Source organism: Pristis pectinata, chromosome 3 (assembly GCF_009764475.1).
Source record: "Pristis pectinata isolate sPriPec2 chromosome 3, sPriPec2.1.pri, whole genome shotgun sequence".
NCBI lineage: Eukaryota > Metazoa > Chordata > Chondrichthyes > Rhinopristiformes > Pristidae > Pristis > Pristis pectinata.
In genome coordinates this window covers 98,445,282-98,465,524 of record NC_067407.1, presented here as the reverse complement: position 1 = coordinate 98,465,524, position 20,243 = coordinate 98,445,282, and the positions used below count along the sequence as shown (strand labels likewise).

The window sequence follows — 20,243 nt, the reverse complement described above, 5'->3', positions numbered from 1 at the left end:
TGATGTGACCATGCCAATCTAGATTCATTTTTCTTAGTTTCTCACACAAAAATAAAAATCACTTGAGCGTGGCATTTAACTATTTCCAATGAATTAGAAAAGGTTAATGTAGAGTACAGGAAGTCCCTGGGTTACGAACTAGTTCCGTTTTTGAGACCGTTTGTAACCCGATTTTGTACGCAACTCGGAACAGTGTCTGCGCCTGCGACTTGGGCCGGGGACTGCGGCCGCGCATGCGCACTTGGGCCGGGGATCACAGCCGCACTTGGCCCGGGGTTGGGCCGAAGAAGATGTACTACCGCCGTGGTAGGATCGGGGGCCGGGCCCGCTTACGAATCGACCGCAAAGGTCGGTTCGTAAGCACGGGTGTTCATAAGTCGGGGACTTCCTGTATATTAATCAGGAAAAAAAGTTTTGAAAAACGTTAGCAAAGAAGTGGCCTAAAGGTGAGTAATTGAAAGCTTAATTCTTTTCTATTTGAAATTGCTTTTAATTGACCTAAATCAGAGTACAATTTACGGGAGCCTGGCACTTGGTTCACTGCTTTCAACCGCAAAGAAAGCCATCTAGATCAATCCCAGCTCTCAGTCCAGAACCCGAGAGATTACAGTACATCTAGTACTTTTTAAATGCAATGTTTCAGTCTCTGATACACTTTTCAGGCATAAAACTTGAAACCCCACTACCATCAGGAAGGATCTTCCTCAAATCCTTTCTAATGCTTCTTGCAATTATGTTAAACATGTCTCCATGTCCCAGTGTGTCAATTTTTCATCCATTTAACCTTAACAAAAGGCCAGAACATTAACAGCCCAGGAGGTTTCAAGAATAAGTGACAAGCTGAATACAAAATCCACATGGTAAAATACATGTGAATTTTAAAAAGTCACCTTTAACACTTCACCTCGAACAAATTCGATTCAATCAGCCACCACTCCATATATCCACTGTAGCGATTCTTTATCTAATCTTTTTCATTATAAGTGAGGATCTGTACTGAATCAGGAACAAATCAGGCAACAACGTGCAGTTGAAAATGTCTCGATGATGGAATTTGTGGTCCCAAGTTTGTTGCATGGTCCAAAGTCTATTGCATTGTCAAATATAAAAAGGTTGCCAACAGTCTGGCTCAATTTCAGACAATTGCCACAGAAATGGATGGAGTCGTGGCTGGGGAATAGAGTTTGTGGTGTGGTGCTAGATATCAGAAAAGCCACTGGACAACTGAGGGACTGTTAAGAAAGATGGTGGTAAGGAAGAGCTTTCAACATAATCATGAAAATGACACTAATTTTCAGAGGAATACACATTTCTTTTTAGACAATGCATGGGGAGAGAAGGAACAAGCCAGATATCCAGATTTGAGACAGAACGCAGGAGACAGAAGGAGAAATGGGAAGAGAGGTTTCCAGTAATCTTGGTGCCATGGCTTATTCTCTCTCTCATTCCCAACACCAATCCAATGGGAGGTGGACCACCTGGTCGTCAGCCATCAAGGCAATGGGATGAGGACAGTGCATTGAGTTACTACAGCAAGGTGGGGAAATAGGAGAGAGTCAAGTGTTCTAACAGCACTTTGTGCAGGTATGCACACATGAGAGAAATATTCTGAGTTCTAGCATTTGACTGCATTGCACAGGTAGCAGGCAAGGAAATAAAAAGGTACACATTTCAGACTAACAGGGGGCAGAGATGTCTGTTAACATGCATGATTATGGCATGAAAAAAAATTAAATTTGCAATCCTACTAATTGCATGTCCTAATTCTAACAACTCGATGCAAAAAGAGCTGGAGAAATCCAATCTTCCCCTACACCAGAATTAAATCATTCAACCATAGGTTTGCAGTTTATGGTAATATAGTTATTTGGTGCCAATAGTAATGCTGACATTCATAACCTCAGGCCTGGGATTAAGATTGAGAATTTTTTATTACAACATTTGATCTTTAACTATATCACTCATTATATGAGCCACAACTTCAGGTTGATTTGTTCTTTCCAAGTTTCAAGGTCTTCAATAAGCATTTGGATCCCTGCAGTAATGAGGCAGCCCTTGTATTAGTCTCACACATGGAATAGTTATTAAGACCCAAAGTCATAGCAGCAACTGTCAATTCACTTACTTTTATTACAGTTACCAAAAATCTCTTCTCATCCTCCTCATGCATAGCACCACTAATTGAACCAATAGCCCAACAAAGTGTGTTCAGATTCTTCCATGACCACTCCGTACCATTCACCTGGTTGTGAAGCTTGTCAGTCATGATACGCTCAGTATCAGCATAATCCAAGTGAGTAAGGTAAACTGGAAAAAAAATAGAAAATTTGAGAATATTCCAATTTAGATACTGTTAATAAGAGTTGCTATCGACTCCAAATTCCATTTCCACATCTATTCATTTAAAAAGAATTTATAGCAACAATAGTTTATTTAGCCCCTTGAGCCTGTCCAATAAGAATCATTCTACATCTGCAAGGTACTCTGTCAAGAATACACCCTTCCAGTGGTGGAAATCCCAGAAGTACTCCCAGTACTCCTGACATGTTGTACCCAGAGGTTTTCACTAATATGTCATATACTTTACTCCCTTGCATTCTCGTCCCCTGGATATAAAGACCAACATCAAGCAGTCTTCTATCCAATGACAACATTTTGATGACCTTAGTTTTGGATTTGGATCCCCAAACCTTGCTGAAACTATTAGTTTCATTTTAAAAAGTACTTGATTTAATCTAATTTAGTTTCTTTAATCTATTTTAGCTTCAAAGTGGATAATCTCACATTTGCCTGTACCAAACCCCACTTGCACAGTTTACACATTCCTTTAACTTTTTTTTGAAAACAGCATTTATTGCCTATCTTTTGGTTGGCTTTGAGAAGGTGGTGGTGAGCAGTGCACATAAGTATACTCTCACAATGCTAGTCGGTACAGAGTTCCAAGATTTTATCCCAGTGCCAATGAATACATTTCCAAGTCTGGGTAGTGTGTTACTTGAGGGAAATTTTCACATGCTAGCCAGCTATATCTTTCTACATGGGGTGAAGAGCTTCGGCAGTAAATTTTGTAAACAAATCTTATAGTTGCTGTGCATTGTTGCCATGGTTTCCTAGCAGTGATAGCAGTGAAGTGACAAGTTTAGGAATGTAAGATTGAGTGGCAATAAATGGAAAGGTTTAAGAACCAAGATTTACATCCTCTGACCAGCTCTAATGGTTGGTCCAGTTGTGTTCTGGTCTAGCGTACCCTCCATCCCAAGAATGTCAAAGCAGTGAGAGACTTGGGAATGGCAATATTGCTGCTGAATTCAAGAAGTGGTGGAATTTCATGGAAATAGCCATTGCCTGGTACTTTAGTAGCAGGAAGAGCAACTTGGCATTTAACACTCCATGCCCAAATATTGCTCAGATCGTGTTGCGTGGAAACAAAACTATTCCATCAGGCAAGCAGCATTGTATAATGAAAGAAACAAAAGCAAACATTCCTACTTCTAATCTTATGTCAGAAGAAAGATCACTGAAAAAGCACCTAAAAAATCAAGTCTGAGAAGCATCACTAAGAACTTCTTCATGGAAGCTTTTGTCATCTTGTGCGAGGTAAGATTATAACCAATGAACAGTTTGGACCTCAATTCCCACTGACCTCACCCTCAATTTGTCCAAGCCTCCTCAGTGCAACATTATACCAAATGCTGCCTTAATGTCAAGGGCATATCACTTTCACCTCCAGATTTCATTTATGAACCAAGGTTGTAATGAGATCTGGAGCTAACTGACTTTGGAGAAACCAGGATAAAGTAACAGCTTTTCACTTGTGCTTCTATCAACATTGCCCATCTTTTTCATCTACAAACACTAAATAGCTGAGCTGCAGAGTTCCTTCTGTGACAATACTTGCCACAGTCTGCCTAGAACAGCACCTAGCCCTTTGCCATTACTTTCTTCTGCCATCTAGCTCAATCTGACAGGACCTTTTCAAATATCTCTAGAAATCCACAAAAATATCAAAAGACAACAATTCAAAAAGCAACATCTGACTCTTCCTTCTCCTTCCTCAGCTTCTTTACCTCCATTTTAGGGTATAAGCTAAAGGTGAGTTTGCAACAGTAGCTCACAGACTCCCAATCACCCTGACTATACTGTCTCCCATCCTGCTTCCTGCTTACACCACCTTCCACACCAATGCTACCAACAAGTTGTGAAGAGGACACAATACAAAAGAGAAATAGATAAGTTGTCAGTGGGAAAAGATATGGCCAATGGAGTATAATATGGGAAGATGTGAAATTACCTACCTTGACAGGAAAATTTTTTTAAAAATCTAACAGCAGAGCTCCAACATGCAGAGAGATCCAGAAGTTCTAGTGCATGATTTGCAAAAGGCTAGTATGCCATCACAGCAAGTAATTAGAAAAGATCACAATATTACTTATTGCTGGGGGAAGCAAGAACAAAAATAGGGAGCTTATGCTTCAGTTACATCGGGAATTGGTGAGATTGCAATATTATGTACAATACTGGTCTCTTTATTAAAGATGGATGTTAATGCAAAGTGATTCTAAATGGGTAGGCTGTCTAATAAGGATGGACAAGCTAGGGTTGTATTTGCCAAAGCTTAGAAGAGTGAGAAGGGACTTGATTGACTTGACAGTGTGGATGTGGAGAAGACGTTTTCTCTTGTGGAAAAAAATCCAGAACTAGGGATCACTGTCCACAGAAGTCACCCATTTAAGATAGAGGGAGGCAACATTCCACAAAGAGGGTTGTGGCCTTTGAAACTCTTTTCCTCAAAGGGCAATAGAAGTAGAGTCATTGAATATTTTTAAGGCAGAGGTAGACAGCTTAAAGGGGTGAAAGATTGCCATTGGCAGTTGGTAATGTGGAGTTGAGGATCCAATCAGATCAACATGATCTAATTAAATTGTGATGTACCCCACCTCTTAATTTGTATGTGCACATCTTCCTTTTACCTCAACCACGGTTTCCCATCCGCCCTAATTGATGGGGCTCACAATCGCACCTGTTTCATTTCTCACCCTAAATAATAGGCTCCCCTTGTCCTCACCTTCTACCCATCAGCCTCCCCGTTCAAAGGATCAATGTAATTACCAATACTTGCAGTAGTACACTACCACCAGAGAACTCCTCCTCTCCTGCTCTATTCCAATTGGATAATTTCCTGCACAAGACTTTGGTCCATTCTTTCAGCTCCATCAATATATACTCTGCTTCTCATGCCCCAACTCATATAACCTGAGGTCGTGTGACATCTTCCCATTCCATCTCTGCAGGTGAAGCTACAAGTTATTTGTATTTATTCCAACTAAGTATACCAAGTTTGGTGTTCACAGTGAGGTCTCCTCAACAATGGGGAAGCCAAATGCAGAGTGGAGAGTCTTTTGCAGAATTTCCATTTAGTGTGCAAGAATGACCCCAACGTTCCAAATGCTTCTCAATTATCCATTGCACTGTCATTGGCCTCCTTCATTGTTCCAACCAAGCTCGATGTAAGCTGGAGGAACAGAATATCTTCTTCTGACTTGGCACATTACAACCTCAAGGTCTCATTAAATTCAACAATTTCGGTTGACTTGATATTGCAGTCCACATTTCCTTCTTTCAGATTTTATTCCCTCTCTACTGGCATTGCAAATTTCATTTGTCTCTTCAGATTGATACTTCTTCCATACATAGCTTGTGTCATTCACTCATTTTTACTAACATCTTCGAACTAACACCAGTGTCACCTCCCTTTCTCCTGGTCTCCACCTTATCACCAACCTTCCCTTTTTCCTCTGCCCCTGCTCTCTGGCTCCAACTTTAAAATATCCTTAAATTCATAACTTTTCAGAGTTCTGGTGAAAGGTCCTTAACATGAAATATTAAGCCAATTCTTCTCTCCACAGACCTGTGGATTATACCCAGCTTTTAATTTAAAAAAAATTACCAGAGCCACTGTTTTAAAATGCCTCTTCAAAAAGAAAGTCTGAGCAAGTGAATTAAGGTATTCAGTCACTACATCCTTCATAATAATTGTAATTAATTTCCTGATAACAAAACATTAGGCAAGATATGCCATTATTCCATTTCCAAAGTCCAGTTTCAAAGTAATTGGCAGACTTCTGTGACTAAAAGGAATGATTTTCCCAGTTTTTCATAAAAGCTTTAGTTACTCAAAAATTCAAACAATCCTATCAAACATGCCAAACTCTCAAAAAGAACATTAAAATCAATGTTCCAATTAGACAGTAACAAAAAATTTCATTTTATCCTTAACTTTTTTTGTATTTGTAGCTTAAGCATAGTGAAAGCAGTTTATTTATAATCACAACATCCACAGCTTCTCGGCTGATTTCTATGTCTTGTATTCTGAGCTGTATATATTACATGAAAACAATAATACAATGAAGTTTGTAATTTGCAACTATCCAGGGCTTCAGTGTACCTCTTGTATATTTTACCATATAAGTGGCTCAGCTCTCTCAGAAAACCATTTGAAGTCTACTTATAAATGCCTGAAAATTGTGAGCAAGAAGAATACTCACTGACAATGCTTATTTTCAAACAGATTTATACCTTCAACATTTTCCTACTTGGAGAAGAAAAACCTTACCAAGTGTTTCCCTCATATTTTTATACAAGTTAATGGAATCTGTATCCTTCATGAATTCTCGCACAACTTCTCCTTGGTCATTTTCCACCACTAGTACCTCTTCCGGCTTGGCCATACGACTGACCATTAGAAGACGAACCTGAGAAAGAAAAGGTTAATATTTCTTACAAATTCTCCATATTGAAATTGAAGTAGACACTGTGCTTACCAATCACATAGAACAATCTGCAATATTTCTTAAAAAGCTACACTGCAAAAGCTTTCTGTAAAGAAAATTGCTCTAGGTATTTACAAAGAATTAATCCCTAGGAAGTAAATCAACTATTGGTGCTGTCCCAATAAGTGCTACCAAAATAAGACGGGGAATCAACTTGACCTGAACTAAAGGAATGACAGATTTCTTAAAAATTATGAACAACAACTCACCCCAAGAAACAGAAAAACTCTTGAGAATATTGATATATCTGCAAATGTCTTAACATTTACTGAAAGAATAATAATAGCACCAATTTCTTTAAATATCCACTCAATGCCCACCTTGGATAATACTGGCAAATAAAGTTGTCTTCTTGGAGGCACATCAAAATGCTGACTTCCAGAAAGCACAGGTGATGCAGGTGTTGAGAAGGGACTTTCCCTATAGAGCTCAGAAGCCAAGTGATTCCAATACTCCAAACAAATTTTGAAAATTTCAGTTTCTTCCACTTCAGAGACCAGCAGCATGTAATGAAGAGCCTGTGGATTCACAAAATTTCCCCCAGTCATTTTTTTTTTCTTTGCTTAGAAATATATAATGGAGTAACATACCAATATTTTGGGAGGTCACCAATAACCAGAAACTTAACTGGATCAGCTTCATAAGTATTAAGACTATAAATGCAGGTCAGACCTACAGTCTCTTCAAAGCCTTTCCAACATCTAGAAAGCACAAGTAGTGGAGTGTGATGGAATACTGTCTACTTGCCTGGATGAGGACATTGTACATTATGTCCTGTCCTTTCCTACCTATAAAAAGCACAAAAGCCTTCCAGCAATCATATCTAAATATTTACTCTTTCCACAATAGAAGCATCATGGCGAAAGAATGAACTATTCACAAAACAGCATAGCAACGCCAAACTTCTCCAACAGTACCTCCCAGAGTGATGATCTCTACAACCTAGCTAGAAAAGGACAACAGAACAAGTTTGTCTCCAAGTGGCACATCATGCTGAAATTGGAAATCCTTACGGCATTGCTGTATCATCAATTGTACTGGAATTCCTCATCCAAAAGCAGTGACTGCAGCAGTTCAAGGCAGCAGCTTACCACCACCTTTAGGATAAGGAATATGCAGTAAATTCTGGCCTCAGTAGTAAAACTTTAAATGCAAATTTCAAATAAAGTTAAAACTCTTACCTCCATAAGAGTTTCCCTCAAATTCAATCTTTTTTCAACAAGCTGCCCATGTTCTTTTAAGAAAGTACAAAGAAAGAGGCTCAAGTTCTGGATGAAGTTCTGCTCATCATCTTTGCCATTGGCATATGCCACACGTATATTGGTATTTAAAGGAAGCATCTATAAAAGAGTAAATACAGGAGTAATTACTGATGTTATCTATCATTTGTAGTCACAATTTATTTTATTCACCAGCTACATCAACATTAAAACTCAGTAGTTCTAATACTTAAGACATTTTCAAATAAATCATTTCTATAAAACTGCAAATGAAGCACTAATCAAACTGGTTTTCATTCTGAAACAAAAAAACTGAAATCTTACCAAAGATAGGTAAGATGTAATGGAAATGGCAAAGATACAAAACAAAAAGGAATTTTAAAAAGACATTAAGTCACTGTGGAGATTTTCTAAATACTACTCACTGAACAATAAAAGCAGAATACGAGATTAAAAAAGAGTCATAAGAGACTGCAAATGCTGTAATCTGGAGCAAAAAACAATCTGGAGGAACTCAGCAGGTCAGGCAGCATCTGTGGAGGCAGAAGGATGGTCAATATTCTGGGTTGAGACCCTGAAACAGGACTGAGTGTAGAGAAAGCTTGTAGAAGATACTAGAGGAAGGGATGAGGCAGGGGCTGACAGGTGATAGTGCAACTAGGTGAAGAGGGGAATGATGGACAGATGGAGTCAGGTGGGAGAGGTGTGTCATTGAGAGAAAGCAGCTGGTGGGTGATGGGTAGAGACATAAGGAGAGAGAAAGGGCAGATGGAGTCAAATGGGGAGAGGGGATGGTAGAGATAGAGACAAGAAGCTGGAAGGTGATAAGTGGAGACAGAAGAGGCTGCTGATGCTCCAATCTGATAAAGGTGATAAATGGAACTAGTGGGGGAGGGGGTTAGGAGATTCAGTAGGTTAAAGGGGTAAGTGATAGGCAGATGGAACCAGGAACGTGAGGGAAATGAAACTGAGTGATGGGGGGACTGAGAAAACCTGGCTGGATTAGGAGTACAGAGGGTGAGGGTTACTTGAAATTGCAAAATTTAGTATTCACACCATTAGGTTATAGATTACCCAGAAGGAATACAAGGTGTTGTTCTTCTGCTAGTTTGCATTTGGCCTCACTGTGGCAGTGGAAAAGGCCAAGGACACACAGGTCAGTGTGGAACAGGGGAGTTGAAATGACATGCAACCAGGAGCTCAAGGTGGTCATTGCAGAGAGCACAAATGTTCCACAGAACAGTAGCCTAGTCTACACTTGGCCACATCGAGAGCACCGAATGCAGTTGACGAGATTTGCAGAAAGTGCATGTGAATCTTTGCCTGACCTGGCAGGGCTGTTTGGGTCTCTGGATGGTGTTGAGGGAGGTGTAGGACCACTGAAACCGACATGATCCTAAGGGGTCCTGACAGGATGGATGTGGAGAGACTGTTTCGTATGATCGCCGGGGAAAGTTCCTGGGGATGGGGAAGAGTGGGGGTGGTGAGAGCTGAAGTCCAGGAAATGGAGGGAATGTACAAGGGCACCATCAACAATAGTGGGGGGGGGGGGGGGGCTGGGGGTGGTGGTGAGCCACGTTTCCTGAAGGAGGACATTTCAGAAGAAGTTCTTGAGAGATGCTGCAGAGACAGAAACTCAGAAGGTGATGACATCCTTACAGGATACGAGGAGTTGTAATTATGATATCTGTGGGAGTCCATAAGTTTATATCAGTGGACAACATCTCCTGAGATGGAGGCAGAGACATCCAGAAAAGGAAATGTCAGAAATAGTTCAGGTATAATTAGAATCTGTTGCAAAGCCTTTATTTTTCTTGAATGTGACTAAGATTTAGACAAAGGAAACGTAAGTGATTTCCATAAAAATCTCAAACCCTAACACATCAATTGCAAGTAAAAGAACATGAAAAAGTAAACTCTCAATTGAATACACTAGCCTTATTGGGTAACAAGTGGGTAGGAGCAATACCTTCATGGTACTATGAATCTCATTGATCTGCAAATTACAGATGAATGCAGCTCCTAGCAAGTATCAGACAAAAACTCATGTTTAAATGGACCTGTGGATTCCAGAAATCATTACCCGTGTTTTCTCTCTCTAATTAAATAGTATACACTGCTGGCCTCAGCAATACTCTCAACAACAACAAAAAATTCATTTTGCCCACAAGCAATGATAAACCATTATTAATTTTATTTTTCTATTACTGCCATGGAATAAATGTTAAATTACAAAAAAAATTCTTCAATTAAGGCCAGATTCCACTAGTCGCCTCAACTCTCAGAACAGCTGAATACTTCAATTACCCTGAATAACAGTGGTCTGACGGTTAGAAAGGTATTTCTCTCACTGATGGGTAAATTCAAGCCAGAAAGACAACATCCATCTCTGGTTTATGTTATGCAAGTAATTCTGAACACTAGTTTAGGCTTTCCATTGGCCCAAAGATTGGAGTCCCAATATTAAATTTGCACATTTCCTGTTATTTAAGCAAGTACAGGCAGTCCATGGATTACACAAGGGTTCTGTTCCTAAAAACTGTCCATAAACCGATTTTTCCATAGGTCATAAACGAACAATTTCAATGAGAGTAGATTAACAAACATTTATCTTCTTACCCCGTATGGTAACAATTGTACAGATTTAGAATGTTCCATATCCAATGGCTAGTTTCAATGGCATTCAGTATCAATGGATGTTATATTGTTTCATGAACTATTTTACAAACATCAATAAAAGACATTTTACTTGTCAGTTGCCAAAGCAAATGTCTAATGTGGTCTACCACTGCAAACCAGCAGCTTTGTCTTAAAGACAAAGTATCTGATTAAATTCAGACTAATTTGTCAAATACACCAAGGTGCAATGAAGTTTCTGGCTTGCATGAAGATCAGAGTAAACAGAACACACTGCAAAAATACAACAAGTACACCAACAATTGCAAAATAGTAGATTGTTGCAAAGATTGTAGTGCAAAACAAAATGCTAGAGTCACAACAACAGAAAACCAAGAGGTAGAATTAAGAGTCCAAGAATGTGGCAGCATCACTAGGAAGGGGATGTGAAAGAGGTGATTGGTTCAGTCTGATAGCAGTGAGGAAGAAGCTGTTCTTAAGTATGTACACCCAGGCTTTCAAGTTCCTGTATCTTCTCCCAGAAGATAGAGAAAAGAGAACGACTAGGGTAGCAGGCATCCTTGACAATACTATTAGCCTGTTCTGTCTGATTACTGCAGGGAGGTTGCATGCAAGGTTTTGTTTTGAAGACTGTTCATTCTTTTGAACTAACTAGCTGCTACCCCTATTCCATAACTCCTGAAGATGTTTGCATTTCTTTAACTAACTTTCCTATCTTGCAAAGTGCTTTAAAAATTTACAGAATTTGCATAATATCGGATTTCCACATCCATTTTTCCGTAACCCGGGGAGCCCCTGTACATGCAACCTCATGCATTACACCATTGATCTTCAGAGATTTGCAGAGAATGTAGCATTAGATTAATTACTTTCACAAAAATCAAATTTGAAATACCTGTTTCAGTTGTATCATTGTTAGTGTGAAGAGAGTAACAAACTGTTCTTCATATTGGCTGACGCTTACTCCAGCTATTTCTGTCAGACACTTCAGGGTCACATTTCTGAACATGGGTACATTGAGAAACTTAAAAAAAGAGAAACATATTAGCTATAGCATATTTCTCATCTAAAATACTCTGAAGATCCCGAATTTGTAAGGATGTACATACCTTATATATCAGTGTGCTAATTAGTTTAGTTTCAAAGATATATCCAAGTGGAATCCAGTTTAAGAATCTCAGTAACGTTTCTAAGGTTGCTTGAACAAGAGGTGCATTTTGAGAGTTTTCCTGCAAGCACAAAAACAAACAAGTGTTGAAATCTGCCCAAATTAAAATGAAAAATGGACATACAAAAAGTCAAAAATATTGTTTACCATGACAAACTGGCACAGCTGGAATATCTGAGAGAATTCATTGCACATGCTATAAAGAGACAAGAAATCACTGATCAATTATCTAGAATAATTCTTTAACAAACTTGAATAAAATTCAATTTCTGAATTATACCTGTCCTTCAGATGTTTTGCTTTAACTTGGGTCATTTGACCACTGGAGAAATCAAATACTTCCTCACTCAACAATTTAAGAATAATCATGTTGTTCTGACACAAGCTCTCGCTGGTTCTACTTGCGCCTACGATGTCACTGATGAATGTAGGCCAGTGTTTTGGCCATTCCTGTTTGAGTATCTGTGTAAATATCACAAACAATTAAACATCATCAAAAAACTATACTTAAAATATGTCAACATCCAAGGCAGTGATAAGAATTCTGATACCAGTGGCCAACGCAAAGCATTCATAAAGGACTCCTCCCACCCTCAGATTAGAACTCTGATCAAAGTGTTCATCATCTAACCTAACCGACTTAGCCATGCAAGATCTGCATTGATTTGTGTTGCTTCACTTCTGCTTGGCTCTTCACCTCCAATCCACCTTAGGCACACAATTAATCTATAGATTTTTTGAAAAACTGAAATATTCAGCACCTGGTGGTAATTGCTCTCTATTCTACCAGAAAAGGCAAAATGTTCATTGGCTAGTATCAGTCTGTCTATTGTGCTTTTGACACATAAAAAGGTAATTATGAATATGTGAATACCATAAAAGCAGGGAGGTGTATTCACAGTCAGTACAAAGGCATCTAGTTTTAAACAGGGAGCCATTTCATTAATTAAGTCTATAGTGAAGATAGGTTTGAGTTGAAGTAACAACCAGCTAGTTTGTAAAAACAAATTAGTGTAAGCAAGTCCCCAACCATCAAAGATGCTGTTAGTACTTTGGACCCAACTCCTCCTACTTTGGTACAATGTTCAAACTGAAGCAAGAGGTGCCAAGCTATTTAGTAGCAACATGAAAGAAATTACTAAAAAATATATGCAGTATAGATGGTCTATGTTCACTAAAGAATTCAAACCCTATCAGCTGTGATAGAATCCCCTGGAATAACTTTAGAAATGTTTGCACACTAAAACAACAGTTTACCAACCGACTCTCAAAGCATGGAAGATCTTACCTGAACCAGAATCATATTTAGCTTCCCAATGTAAACTTTCTCCTTCTAAAAAGAAAAAGTAGTCATTCAGTAAATGGCAAATTAAATTCAGAATTTTTAGACACCATATATTACATAGCTTAACATGAAAACTTACCTCAATGTTTACAGGATCAGATGAAGTCTTAATAATCAATCCAACAACATATTTTTTTATTCCTATACACAGTAGAAAATAAAAATGTTACTGAATGTTAAAATAAGAGCAGGACATATGGTTCTGTAAGAGATAGTTACATTAACTTATTAAAAATAACCTCACCCTAATGTACAGTTTTCAGTCTTACAGATGAATGCAAATAAAGCGCCCATGCCAACTGTACTGGCAAAGTGCTGAAGAACACCAGGTCTGTAGCAGGTTAAACTTTAACAAAAAGGGGAAAATCCTACTTGATCTTGTCCACACCAATCTACAGTATCAGTTAAAAATCCTCTGCACCTGTTAACATTGGTAAGATTTACTATTACAAATTTATTGTAAAGATCATACCCAGTTTTCACACAAAGTGGCAATACAATCACATTAACTGAACTAAACTCAGAACAGCAAGCAATCTGCAGAGGAACTCTGGGGGTTGAGCATTACCTGTGGGAAGAAAGGAATTGTCGAAGTTACTCCAGATTCCAGCATCTGCAGTCTCTAAACTCAGAACAGATCTGACAGCTCAAATTTGAAACCAGGAGGTCCTCTGGAGCACCAGCAGCTGAACCATACATCATCATAATAAACTCATGGTCTACTATATCCCTCACTCTTCCATTAAACAATCCAAGAATCAAACCCAGTTCAATAAGTAAAGAAAATCACATCAGAAGCTACAGCAGATATAGCTAAAAGTGAGTTGCCAACCCAGTAAAGCTGCAACACAAGAATAAACAAAAAAAAACATGCAATAGGCAAAGCTAAGCCAAGCCACAGCACAACAGATCAGATTACAGCTCCAAAAAGAATAACATGATCAATGACAGTGCACAGCACACAAGCGCTGAAGATGACTCCAGAGTAACTCCATTCAGCCAGAATGCTAAGTGAATTATCCATCTCTGCTTCTACCCAAGACAACCACCGTCACAGGAGCCAATTTACATCCCATTTAACGTGACACGTGACATGAAGTGACAGTTAAGCACACTGGATAAAGCAGGGCTTTGGGACCAGAAACATTCCAGAGGTGGAACAGAATAACTTTGCTCCAGAACTACTTGTCTTTAGCCAAGCTTTTCCAGTGCAGTTGCAATACTGGCATCAACCTGACAATATGGAACATTACTCAAGTATGTAACGGTCACAAAAAACAGGAACACGACAGAGTACTCTCCACCAGCTTGGAAGAGTGCAGCTCCAACAATGTCGAAACAGCTCGACACAATCCAGGACAAAATAGACTGTTTGATTAGTACACCATCCACTTCATTATTCCATGCCACACAAGGAGGAGAGAGAGTGTGTGTGTGTGTGTGTGTGTGTGTGTGTGTGTGTGTGTGTGTGTGTGTGTGTGTGTGTGTGTGTGTGTGTGTGTGTGTGTGTGGGGGGGAAGAGAGAGAGCAGGAACAAGAGGACCCTCAGTTCACTTCATAATGACATATTTGCTGCTGCTCCAGTCCCCGCCATGAACATCCACAATTAACCAGAAACTCAACAGGATTAGCACTACAAGTCCTAATACCCCTTAAACTTTGCTATTGTATCTGCTTCTACCACCTCCCCTGACAATGCATTCCAGTACCTACCATTCTGTGTAAAAGAAAAGCTTGCCTCAAATCTCCTTTAAACTTTCCTCCTCGTCTTAAACCTATGCCGTCTAATATTTGACAATTCCACTCTGGGGGGGAAAAAAGACTGAATATCTATGTATGCCACTCGATTTTATGTACATCCATCAGGTCACCCCTTACTCTCCGATACTCCAAGGGAAACAACCCAAGTTTGTTCAACCTCTCAGTATAGCCAGTTCTCTCCAATCCAGGCAACATTCTGTAGCACCTTCTCCAAAGCCTGTAATGTGGCAGCAGAACTGCATACAATACTCCAAATGTGGCCTAACTAAAGTTTTATACAGCTGCAACATGCCAACTTTTATACTCAACACCCCAAATGATGCCATTCACCTTTACCACCCTATCCACTTGGGTTGTCACTTTCCAGTCCTCTTGCAGCAGCCCAATATCAGAGCACTGGAAGATTATGGTACGCCTTTCGAAAATCTCCAACCCACTTCCCTCAGTAACCTACAATGCATCCCATCCAGACCAGGAGATTTTGCACAACCAATTTTCCAAGAAATTCAATTCCCACAGTATTCATTTACTTCCACCTCCTCTTCTACTAATATTTTGGTAGCATCTTCTTAATGGAGGAAGATTCATTTAGTATTCTGGACACAAAGATCACTCTTTATATCTAATCTGTACCATCACTCATTTTAACCACCCACATGTCCAGGAAAGACTTTAGGGTTCCTTTTATATAATTGCCTCTCTCTCAAACCCCCTTTGTTAGTATTGCTTTTTTTTTTATTTTCACTTCCTTCATTTTACTATATTTAACCTAGATATTTACTGGAGCTCACCCGACTTGCATTATGTATCCATTTCTTTTCTATCACCTACACTACCTTAGTCATCCAGGCACCTCTAGCTTAAGTTCCCTCATTTTTCCTCTTGCAAGAAATACAACTAGCCGTACTTGAAACACGTGCTCGCTAAATGCCATCCATTGTTTTGTACATGTATTTTGCCAAATTTGATTCCACTTCACTTTGGCCAGATTCTATCTCATCCCATCGAAGTTACCCATTCCACCAATTTAAAATTTCTAATTTTCTACCTAGATGTAATAATTCAATCATTTCTCCTCAGCAGCTCACCTCATTCTTAGAACCAGATCCAATACTGCCTTCTTAATGGGCTGTAAGTCATTTCTCCTAAATATTTCAGAAAGTACTCCCCCTCCTTCTCTTTCTTCCCCCCCCCACCCCCCAACTTTGTCTTTTCCTAACTTTTCCTAATATTGTGCCAATCAATGAAAACCAGAGTAACTGAAATCCTCCAAAACCATGACTCAAGATTTACGTATTTCTATAACCCCCTGCAGATTTGCTGCTACATCACCCTTTAACTACTTGGGTGACTTGCAAAAGAACAAGCCCCCCCCCCCTCCCCGGTGGTTTGTTGGCCTCCTTGTTGCTTCCTAACTCTAATGGATTCTGTGCTTTACCTATCAGAGATCCTCCCTTTACAACACAATGCCTTCTTTAACATCAATGGCACCCAACTTTCCATCCCAATCTTGTGTCCAATCTGTCTTTTATTTTAGCCATTTCATACATCACCACTACATCATAGTACAACACAATTTGTATTTGCCTCCAACCTTATTCACTATATATTGTTTTTATAAATGCAGTGTAAACTAATTTCTGCATTTCTCAAAGTCTTTGTTAGTGCACTACTTCCTTCACTATTTATATGCAAAACACTAATTTCTTTATGCACCTTATTCCTATTTTCAACTTCCAGATGATGCTGTCTGCTAGCCAGCAGGAAGTCAACACATAACAAAATCTATATAGTCAACTACATAAACAGATGTCCCTCCACCACCACCATCACCCCCCCACCGCCAAATAATGTAATCCTCTTTGGTGCATTTCTAATCTGGTGTTCCCTCCGATGCAGTTCATTGTTCAATGTCTAGGTTTGCACTACAAGGTGTTGTCAACTGCACCAATCTCAATGCCAATTTATGCACTTCAAGAGACCTCTGCACATCCTGACTTTTTAAGATAGCCAGCTTACCATTCAGAACCCTGTGGGATGGCCACATTCTGGAAGAAATGATCCAGGAGACACTCAGCTTCTATTACACAACTCTGTATGCACTTCAAGCTTGAAAATCCTAACCTTGAGTTCAAGCAGCTGGAGAAACTTCCTTCATGTGGCTACCACAGTAAGGTCTCAGCTGTCCCTCTGATGTAATAAGTCTATAGCTCCTTTTAGAGCTGACTTTGTTACCTTAGTTAAACAAATTATTTTCTTTGTAATGTACCATTGCAGTATTTAACAGCTGCAACTCCCCCTTGCTCTCAAAATTCCCTTGTTTAAACATGCACCCTGCTTTCATTAATTTAGCACTTAAAAAAATATATACACACACCTTCCTTCCCACCACCAAATTCTGACATCTGCACTCAGTCAAGTCTCGTGCATGCATTCCATAGCCACCAACCTCCTTTAATCAGAAAAGTAAATGGAATCAAGGTACAGATCACCCACGATCTCCAGGGATCAAAGAGTTTACTCATCCTCCTAAGTGCTTGTTGATGCCAGAGGCAGGGAAAGAAGTCCTCAACTTTCAAAATGTTACGTACTAAGCATGGGGAACATTAATTCTGATCACTTACCTTCACACTGATTTCTAGGGAGAATCTTCCACCTAGTTTTTATGACATTTTCCAAGATCTGGAGTGCGTAGTACTGTAATGAGATGATAAGGCAACATGAAAATCGGAAAATGGTCACTCTTTAATATTCAAGACTATAAGCCACATTTTCACAAAATGCTTGCCTGTTACTTCTCTCATGTCTAATCAAAATCTGCTCTAAGTTATTAAAAACCAAGACACAAAATCTAATCTACCACAGTACTTTACATGTGAGAATTAAGATTTCATGCAATTGTTGTTTTCACTTGCACAAAACTACAAATTTTAACATAATCGAACTGTCAAGCAGTCCTGCTGTTGATCAGGGCTTGCACCAGTTAATAATGTATCAAGTCTAGCTCAACAGTAATTAAGACCTAAAGTATGGTGTTTCCAACAGTTAGTGAACATGTTTTCTTGTATCTACCTGGTGTTGCTCTTCAGGAACAGCAAGACAGCCCACAGACTCATTTGCAGTGTAGTTTCCAATTTCCCAGTCACCCTCACTAATTTAAGATTCATTAATGTTTATAACAATTAAAAGTTACTATTTATTTGAAGTTATACCCTATTTCAACTATAGGGATCAGGTATTTAATGAAAAACAATGAAGTAAAAACAATGCAAGGAGTACACTGCAAGTAAAGCAATAGATTTTGATACTTTAGGTTTGAGCATAACAACATTGCTTTCTTAAATTACAAATTAAAAATATTCTATACATAAATTACTGAATAAATCTACAAAGCCAAGGAAGAAATTAGGTATCAAAAGATTGCACAACACAGTTCACCAGCATGCTTAACTATGGGACACTTATTCCTCTGCACCATTACTACACAGGCTGTGCAGTCAAGAGGAATGTGAAGTTTCATGCACTCTCTACAGCAGGATAGCCAGAGATGCAGAACAGGTTGTGTGACCAACATCAAAAGAGAACAATAAACAATGGCAAGGGAGAGATTTAACTATATATATATGTAGCAATTTTGCAGTGCACATTAGCAAATAAATTTAGATACAAAAGTTGTACACTTCATTTGGGAATGTGAGGATATGACATAAGGGGAAAACTTCAAGTTTGTCACAAAGATGCTAAATCTGTAAGTAGCATGGATAGCAGCTATTAAGCTTTTTATGTTTGGGAAAAATCCATTCATGCCAAGTTGCATAACTCCAAAAATAATCTATTGATATGCAAAAGAATAAGAGCAATAGAAAAGAGTACTGATCCCTACAGGAGAAATAATTTGTATTACATTCTCTTATTTTTATCTCAGCCTGTTTATTATACCTCTTAACCCGTCCCCTTAAAACAAAGTCATAGATGAACAGAATTCAGTTAAAGGGAATCAAAAGGGTAGACCTTGTGGAGGCCTGCCGTCAAAGCCTAGCTGTGTCAGTTGCACAGGAAGACACCCCTTTTCTTCCTATTACAATCAACATAATGGAACATTATGATTAATGTCAAATAACATTAACAGTTTGAATAAAAAAAATACTAAAATAGTGATTGCATAAAACTGTTGTAAAGCCAAATGTCAGCGCATAAAATTTAGCACCAAATGATTTTAAATTTAGGTATGCAAGAGATTCTTTACCTTCAGTTTTCTCTCTGTTCCTCTAATCATCTCATTTGTCACAAGATACAATTTTGAGTTTTATAAATACTGTTGACAAATCAGCTTAAAAATTAGTAATAACTGTCAGTAACAAAACAATGCAACAGGCAAGAAAACAAGGCAAACACCTTCACTAAGATTAGGTCAGAACTTTAAGGAAGTCCTGTGCAGATGATATTCAACCTCTAACAACTTTTCAAAATTTAAACACTGCAGTTACCATAGATTCCAGACTAAAATTAGTAATATAATACCAACGAATTTTAATAGAAGTTATGTCAATTTCAAACACTTGTACTAGACCCTCATTAGCAGGCAAAAAAAATGAAATGCATTATAAACATGGTCATGAAAGATGCCCTAAATACACTCCTTCAACAGTAAACCTCGAAACTTACTGAAAATTGGTGCTGGTGCTTCCATAAAGGAAGTGTTCTGTAACCAAAGGTCCAAAATAATTCAAATTTAACTGCACTGAGCTAATTAGCAGAATGTCTAATCAAAACTGAAGATATTTAAAAGGTAACACCTACCACCCCACCCCCATTAATACAATAGCCCAGAACATATGTTTAACAATACATAAGCAAACTGTGCTCATGGTTTCTTTTCAATACCCATATGACGAGTTTGCTCAGCTCAGAAATTGAAATTTAAAAAAATTGGTTCTTTAGTACAGATGTTTCCTCCCCCAAGTGTTTCAAATCATACCAACAATTGCCAAATTGCCACGCAAACAATTAAAACACATCCAAAACCAGCACTGAAGCAGTATAAATTTGTTGACTGTCTTGCCCAAAGTTTAGTTAATGATTCAGATTAAGAAGATTGCTTCTCATAAACATTTCACTTACTTTGGTATTCATATTTTGTGAAAACTCCAGAATAGTGTCAACTCTTGTCCATGCATCAGGATGCTCCTTTAAATGAGTTAAAACCTCTTGAGCCATTCTTTGCTAGCAGGAAAAATTCTAAAATTATTTGGAATCAGTTGCCCCTCCAAACAAAAATAATA

The 20,243-nt window shown here is 38.6% G+C and overlaps 1 protein-coding gene across 9 annotated transcripts in view; it reads right to left on the bottom strand.

The window, feature by feature from the left end:
* LOC127568189 (exportin-1) overlaps nucleotides 1-20,243 on the bottom strand; it is a 52,783-nt gene that overhangs the window by 19,502 nt on the left and 13,038 nt on the right. For all 9 annotated transcript variants that reach the window (XM_052011661.1, XM_052011652.1, XM_052011653.1 and 6 more), the window contains 12 exons: nucleotides 20,083-20,184; nucleotides 17,586-17,658; nucleotides 13,280-13,341; nucleotides 13,144-13,188; nucleotides 12,136-12,317; nucleotides 12,003-12,051; nucleotides 11,797-11,916; nucleotides 11,583-11,711; nucleotides 8,012-8,170; nucleotides 7,151-7,348; nucleotides 6,614-6,752; nucleotides 2,126-2,307 (listed from right to left, as the gene is read on the bottom strand). In XM_052011661.1, the coding sequence (XP_051867621.1) occupies nucleotides 2,126-2,307; nucleotides 6,614-6,752; nucleotides 7,151-7,348; nucleotides 8,012-8,170; nucleotides 11,583-11,711; nucleotides 11,797-11,916; nucleotides 12,003-12,051; nucleotides 12,136-12,317; nucleotides 13,144-13,188; nucleotides 13,280-13,341; nucleotides 17,586-17,658; nucleotides 20,083-20,184 (1,440 nt within the window). The remainder of the gene's footprint in view (nucleotides 1-2,125; nucleotides 2,308-6,613; nucleotides 6,753-7,150; nucleotides 7,349-8,011; nucleotides 8,171-11,582; nucleotides 11,712-11,796; nucleotides 11,917-12,002; nucleotides 12,052-12,135; nucleotides 12,318-13,143; nucleotides 13,189-13,279; nucleotides 13,342-17,585; nucleotides 17,659-20,082; nucleotides 20,185-20,243) is intronic.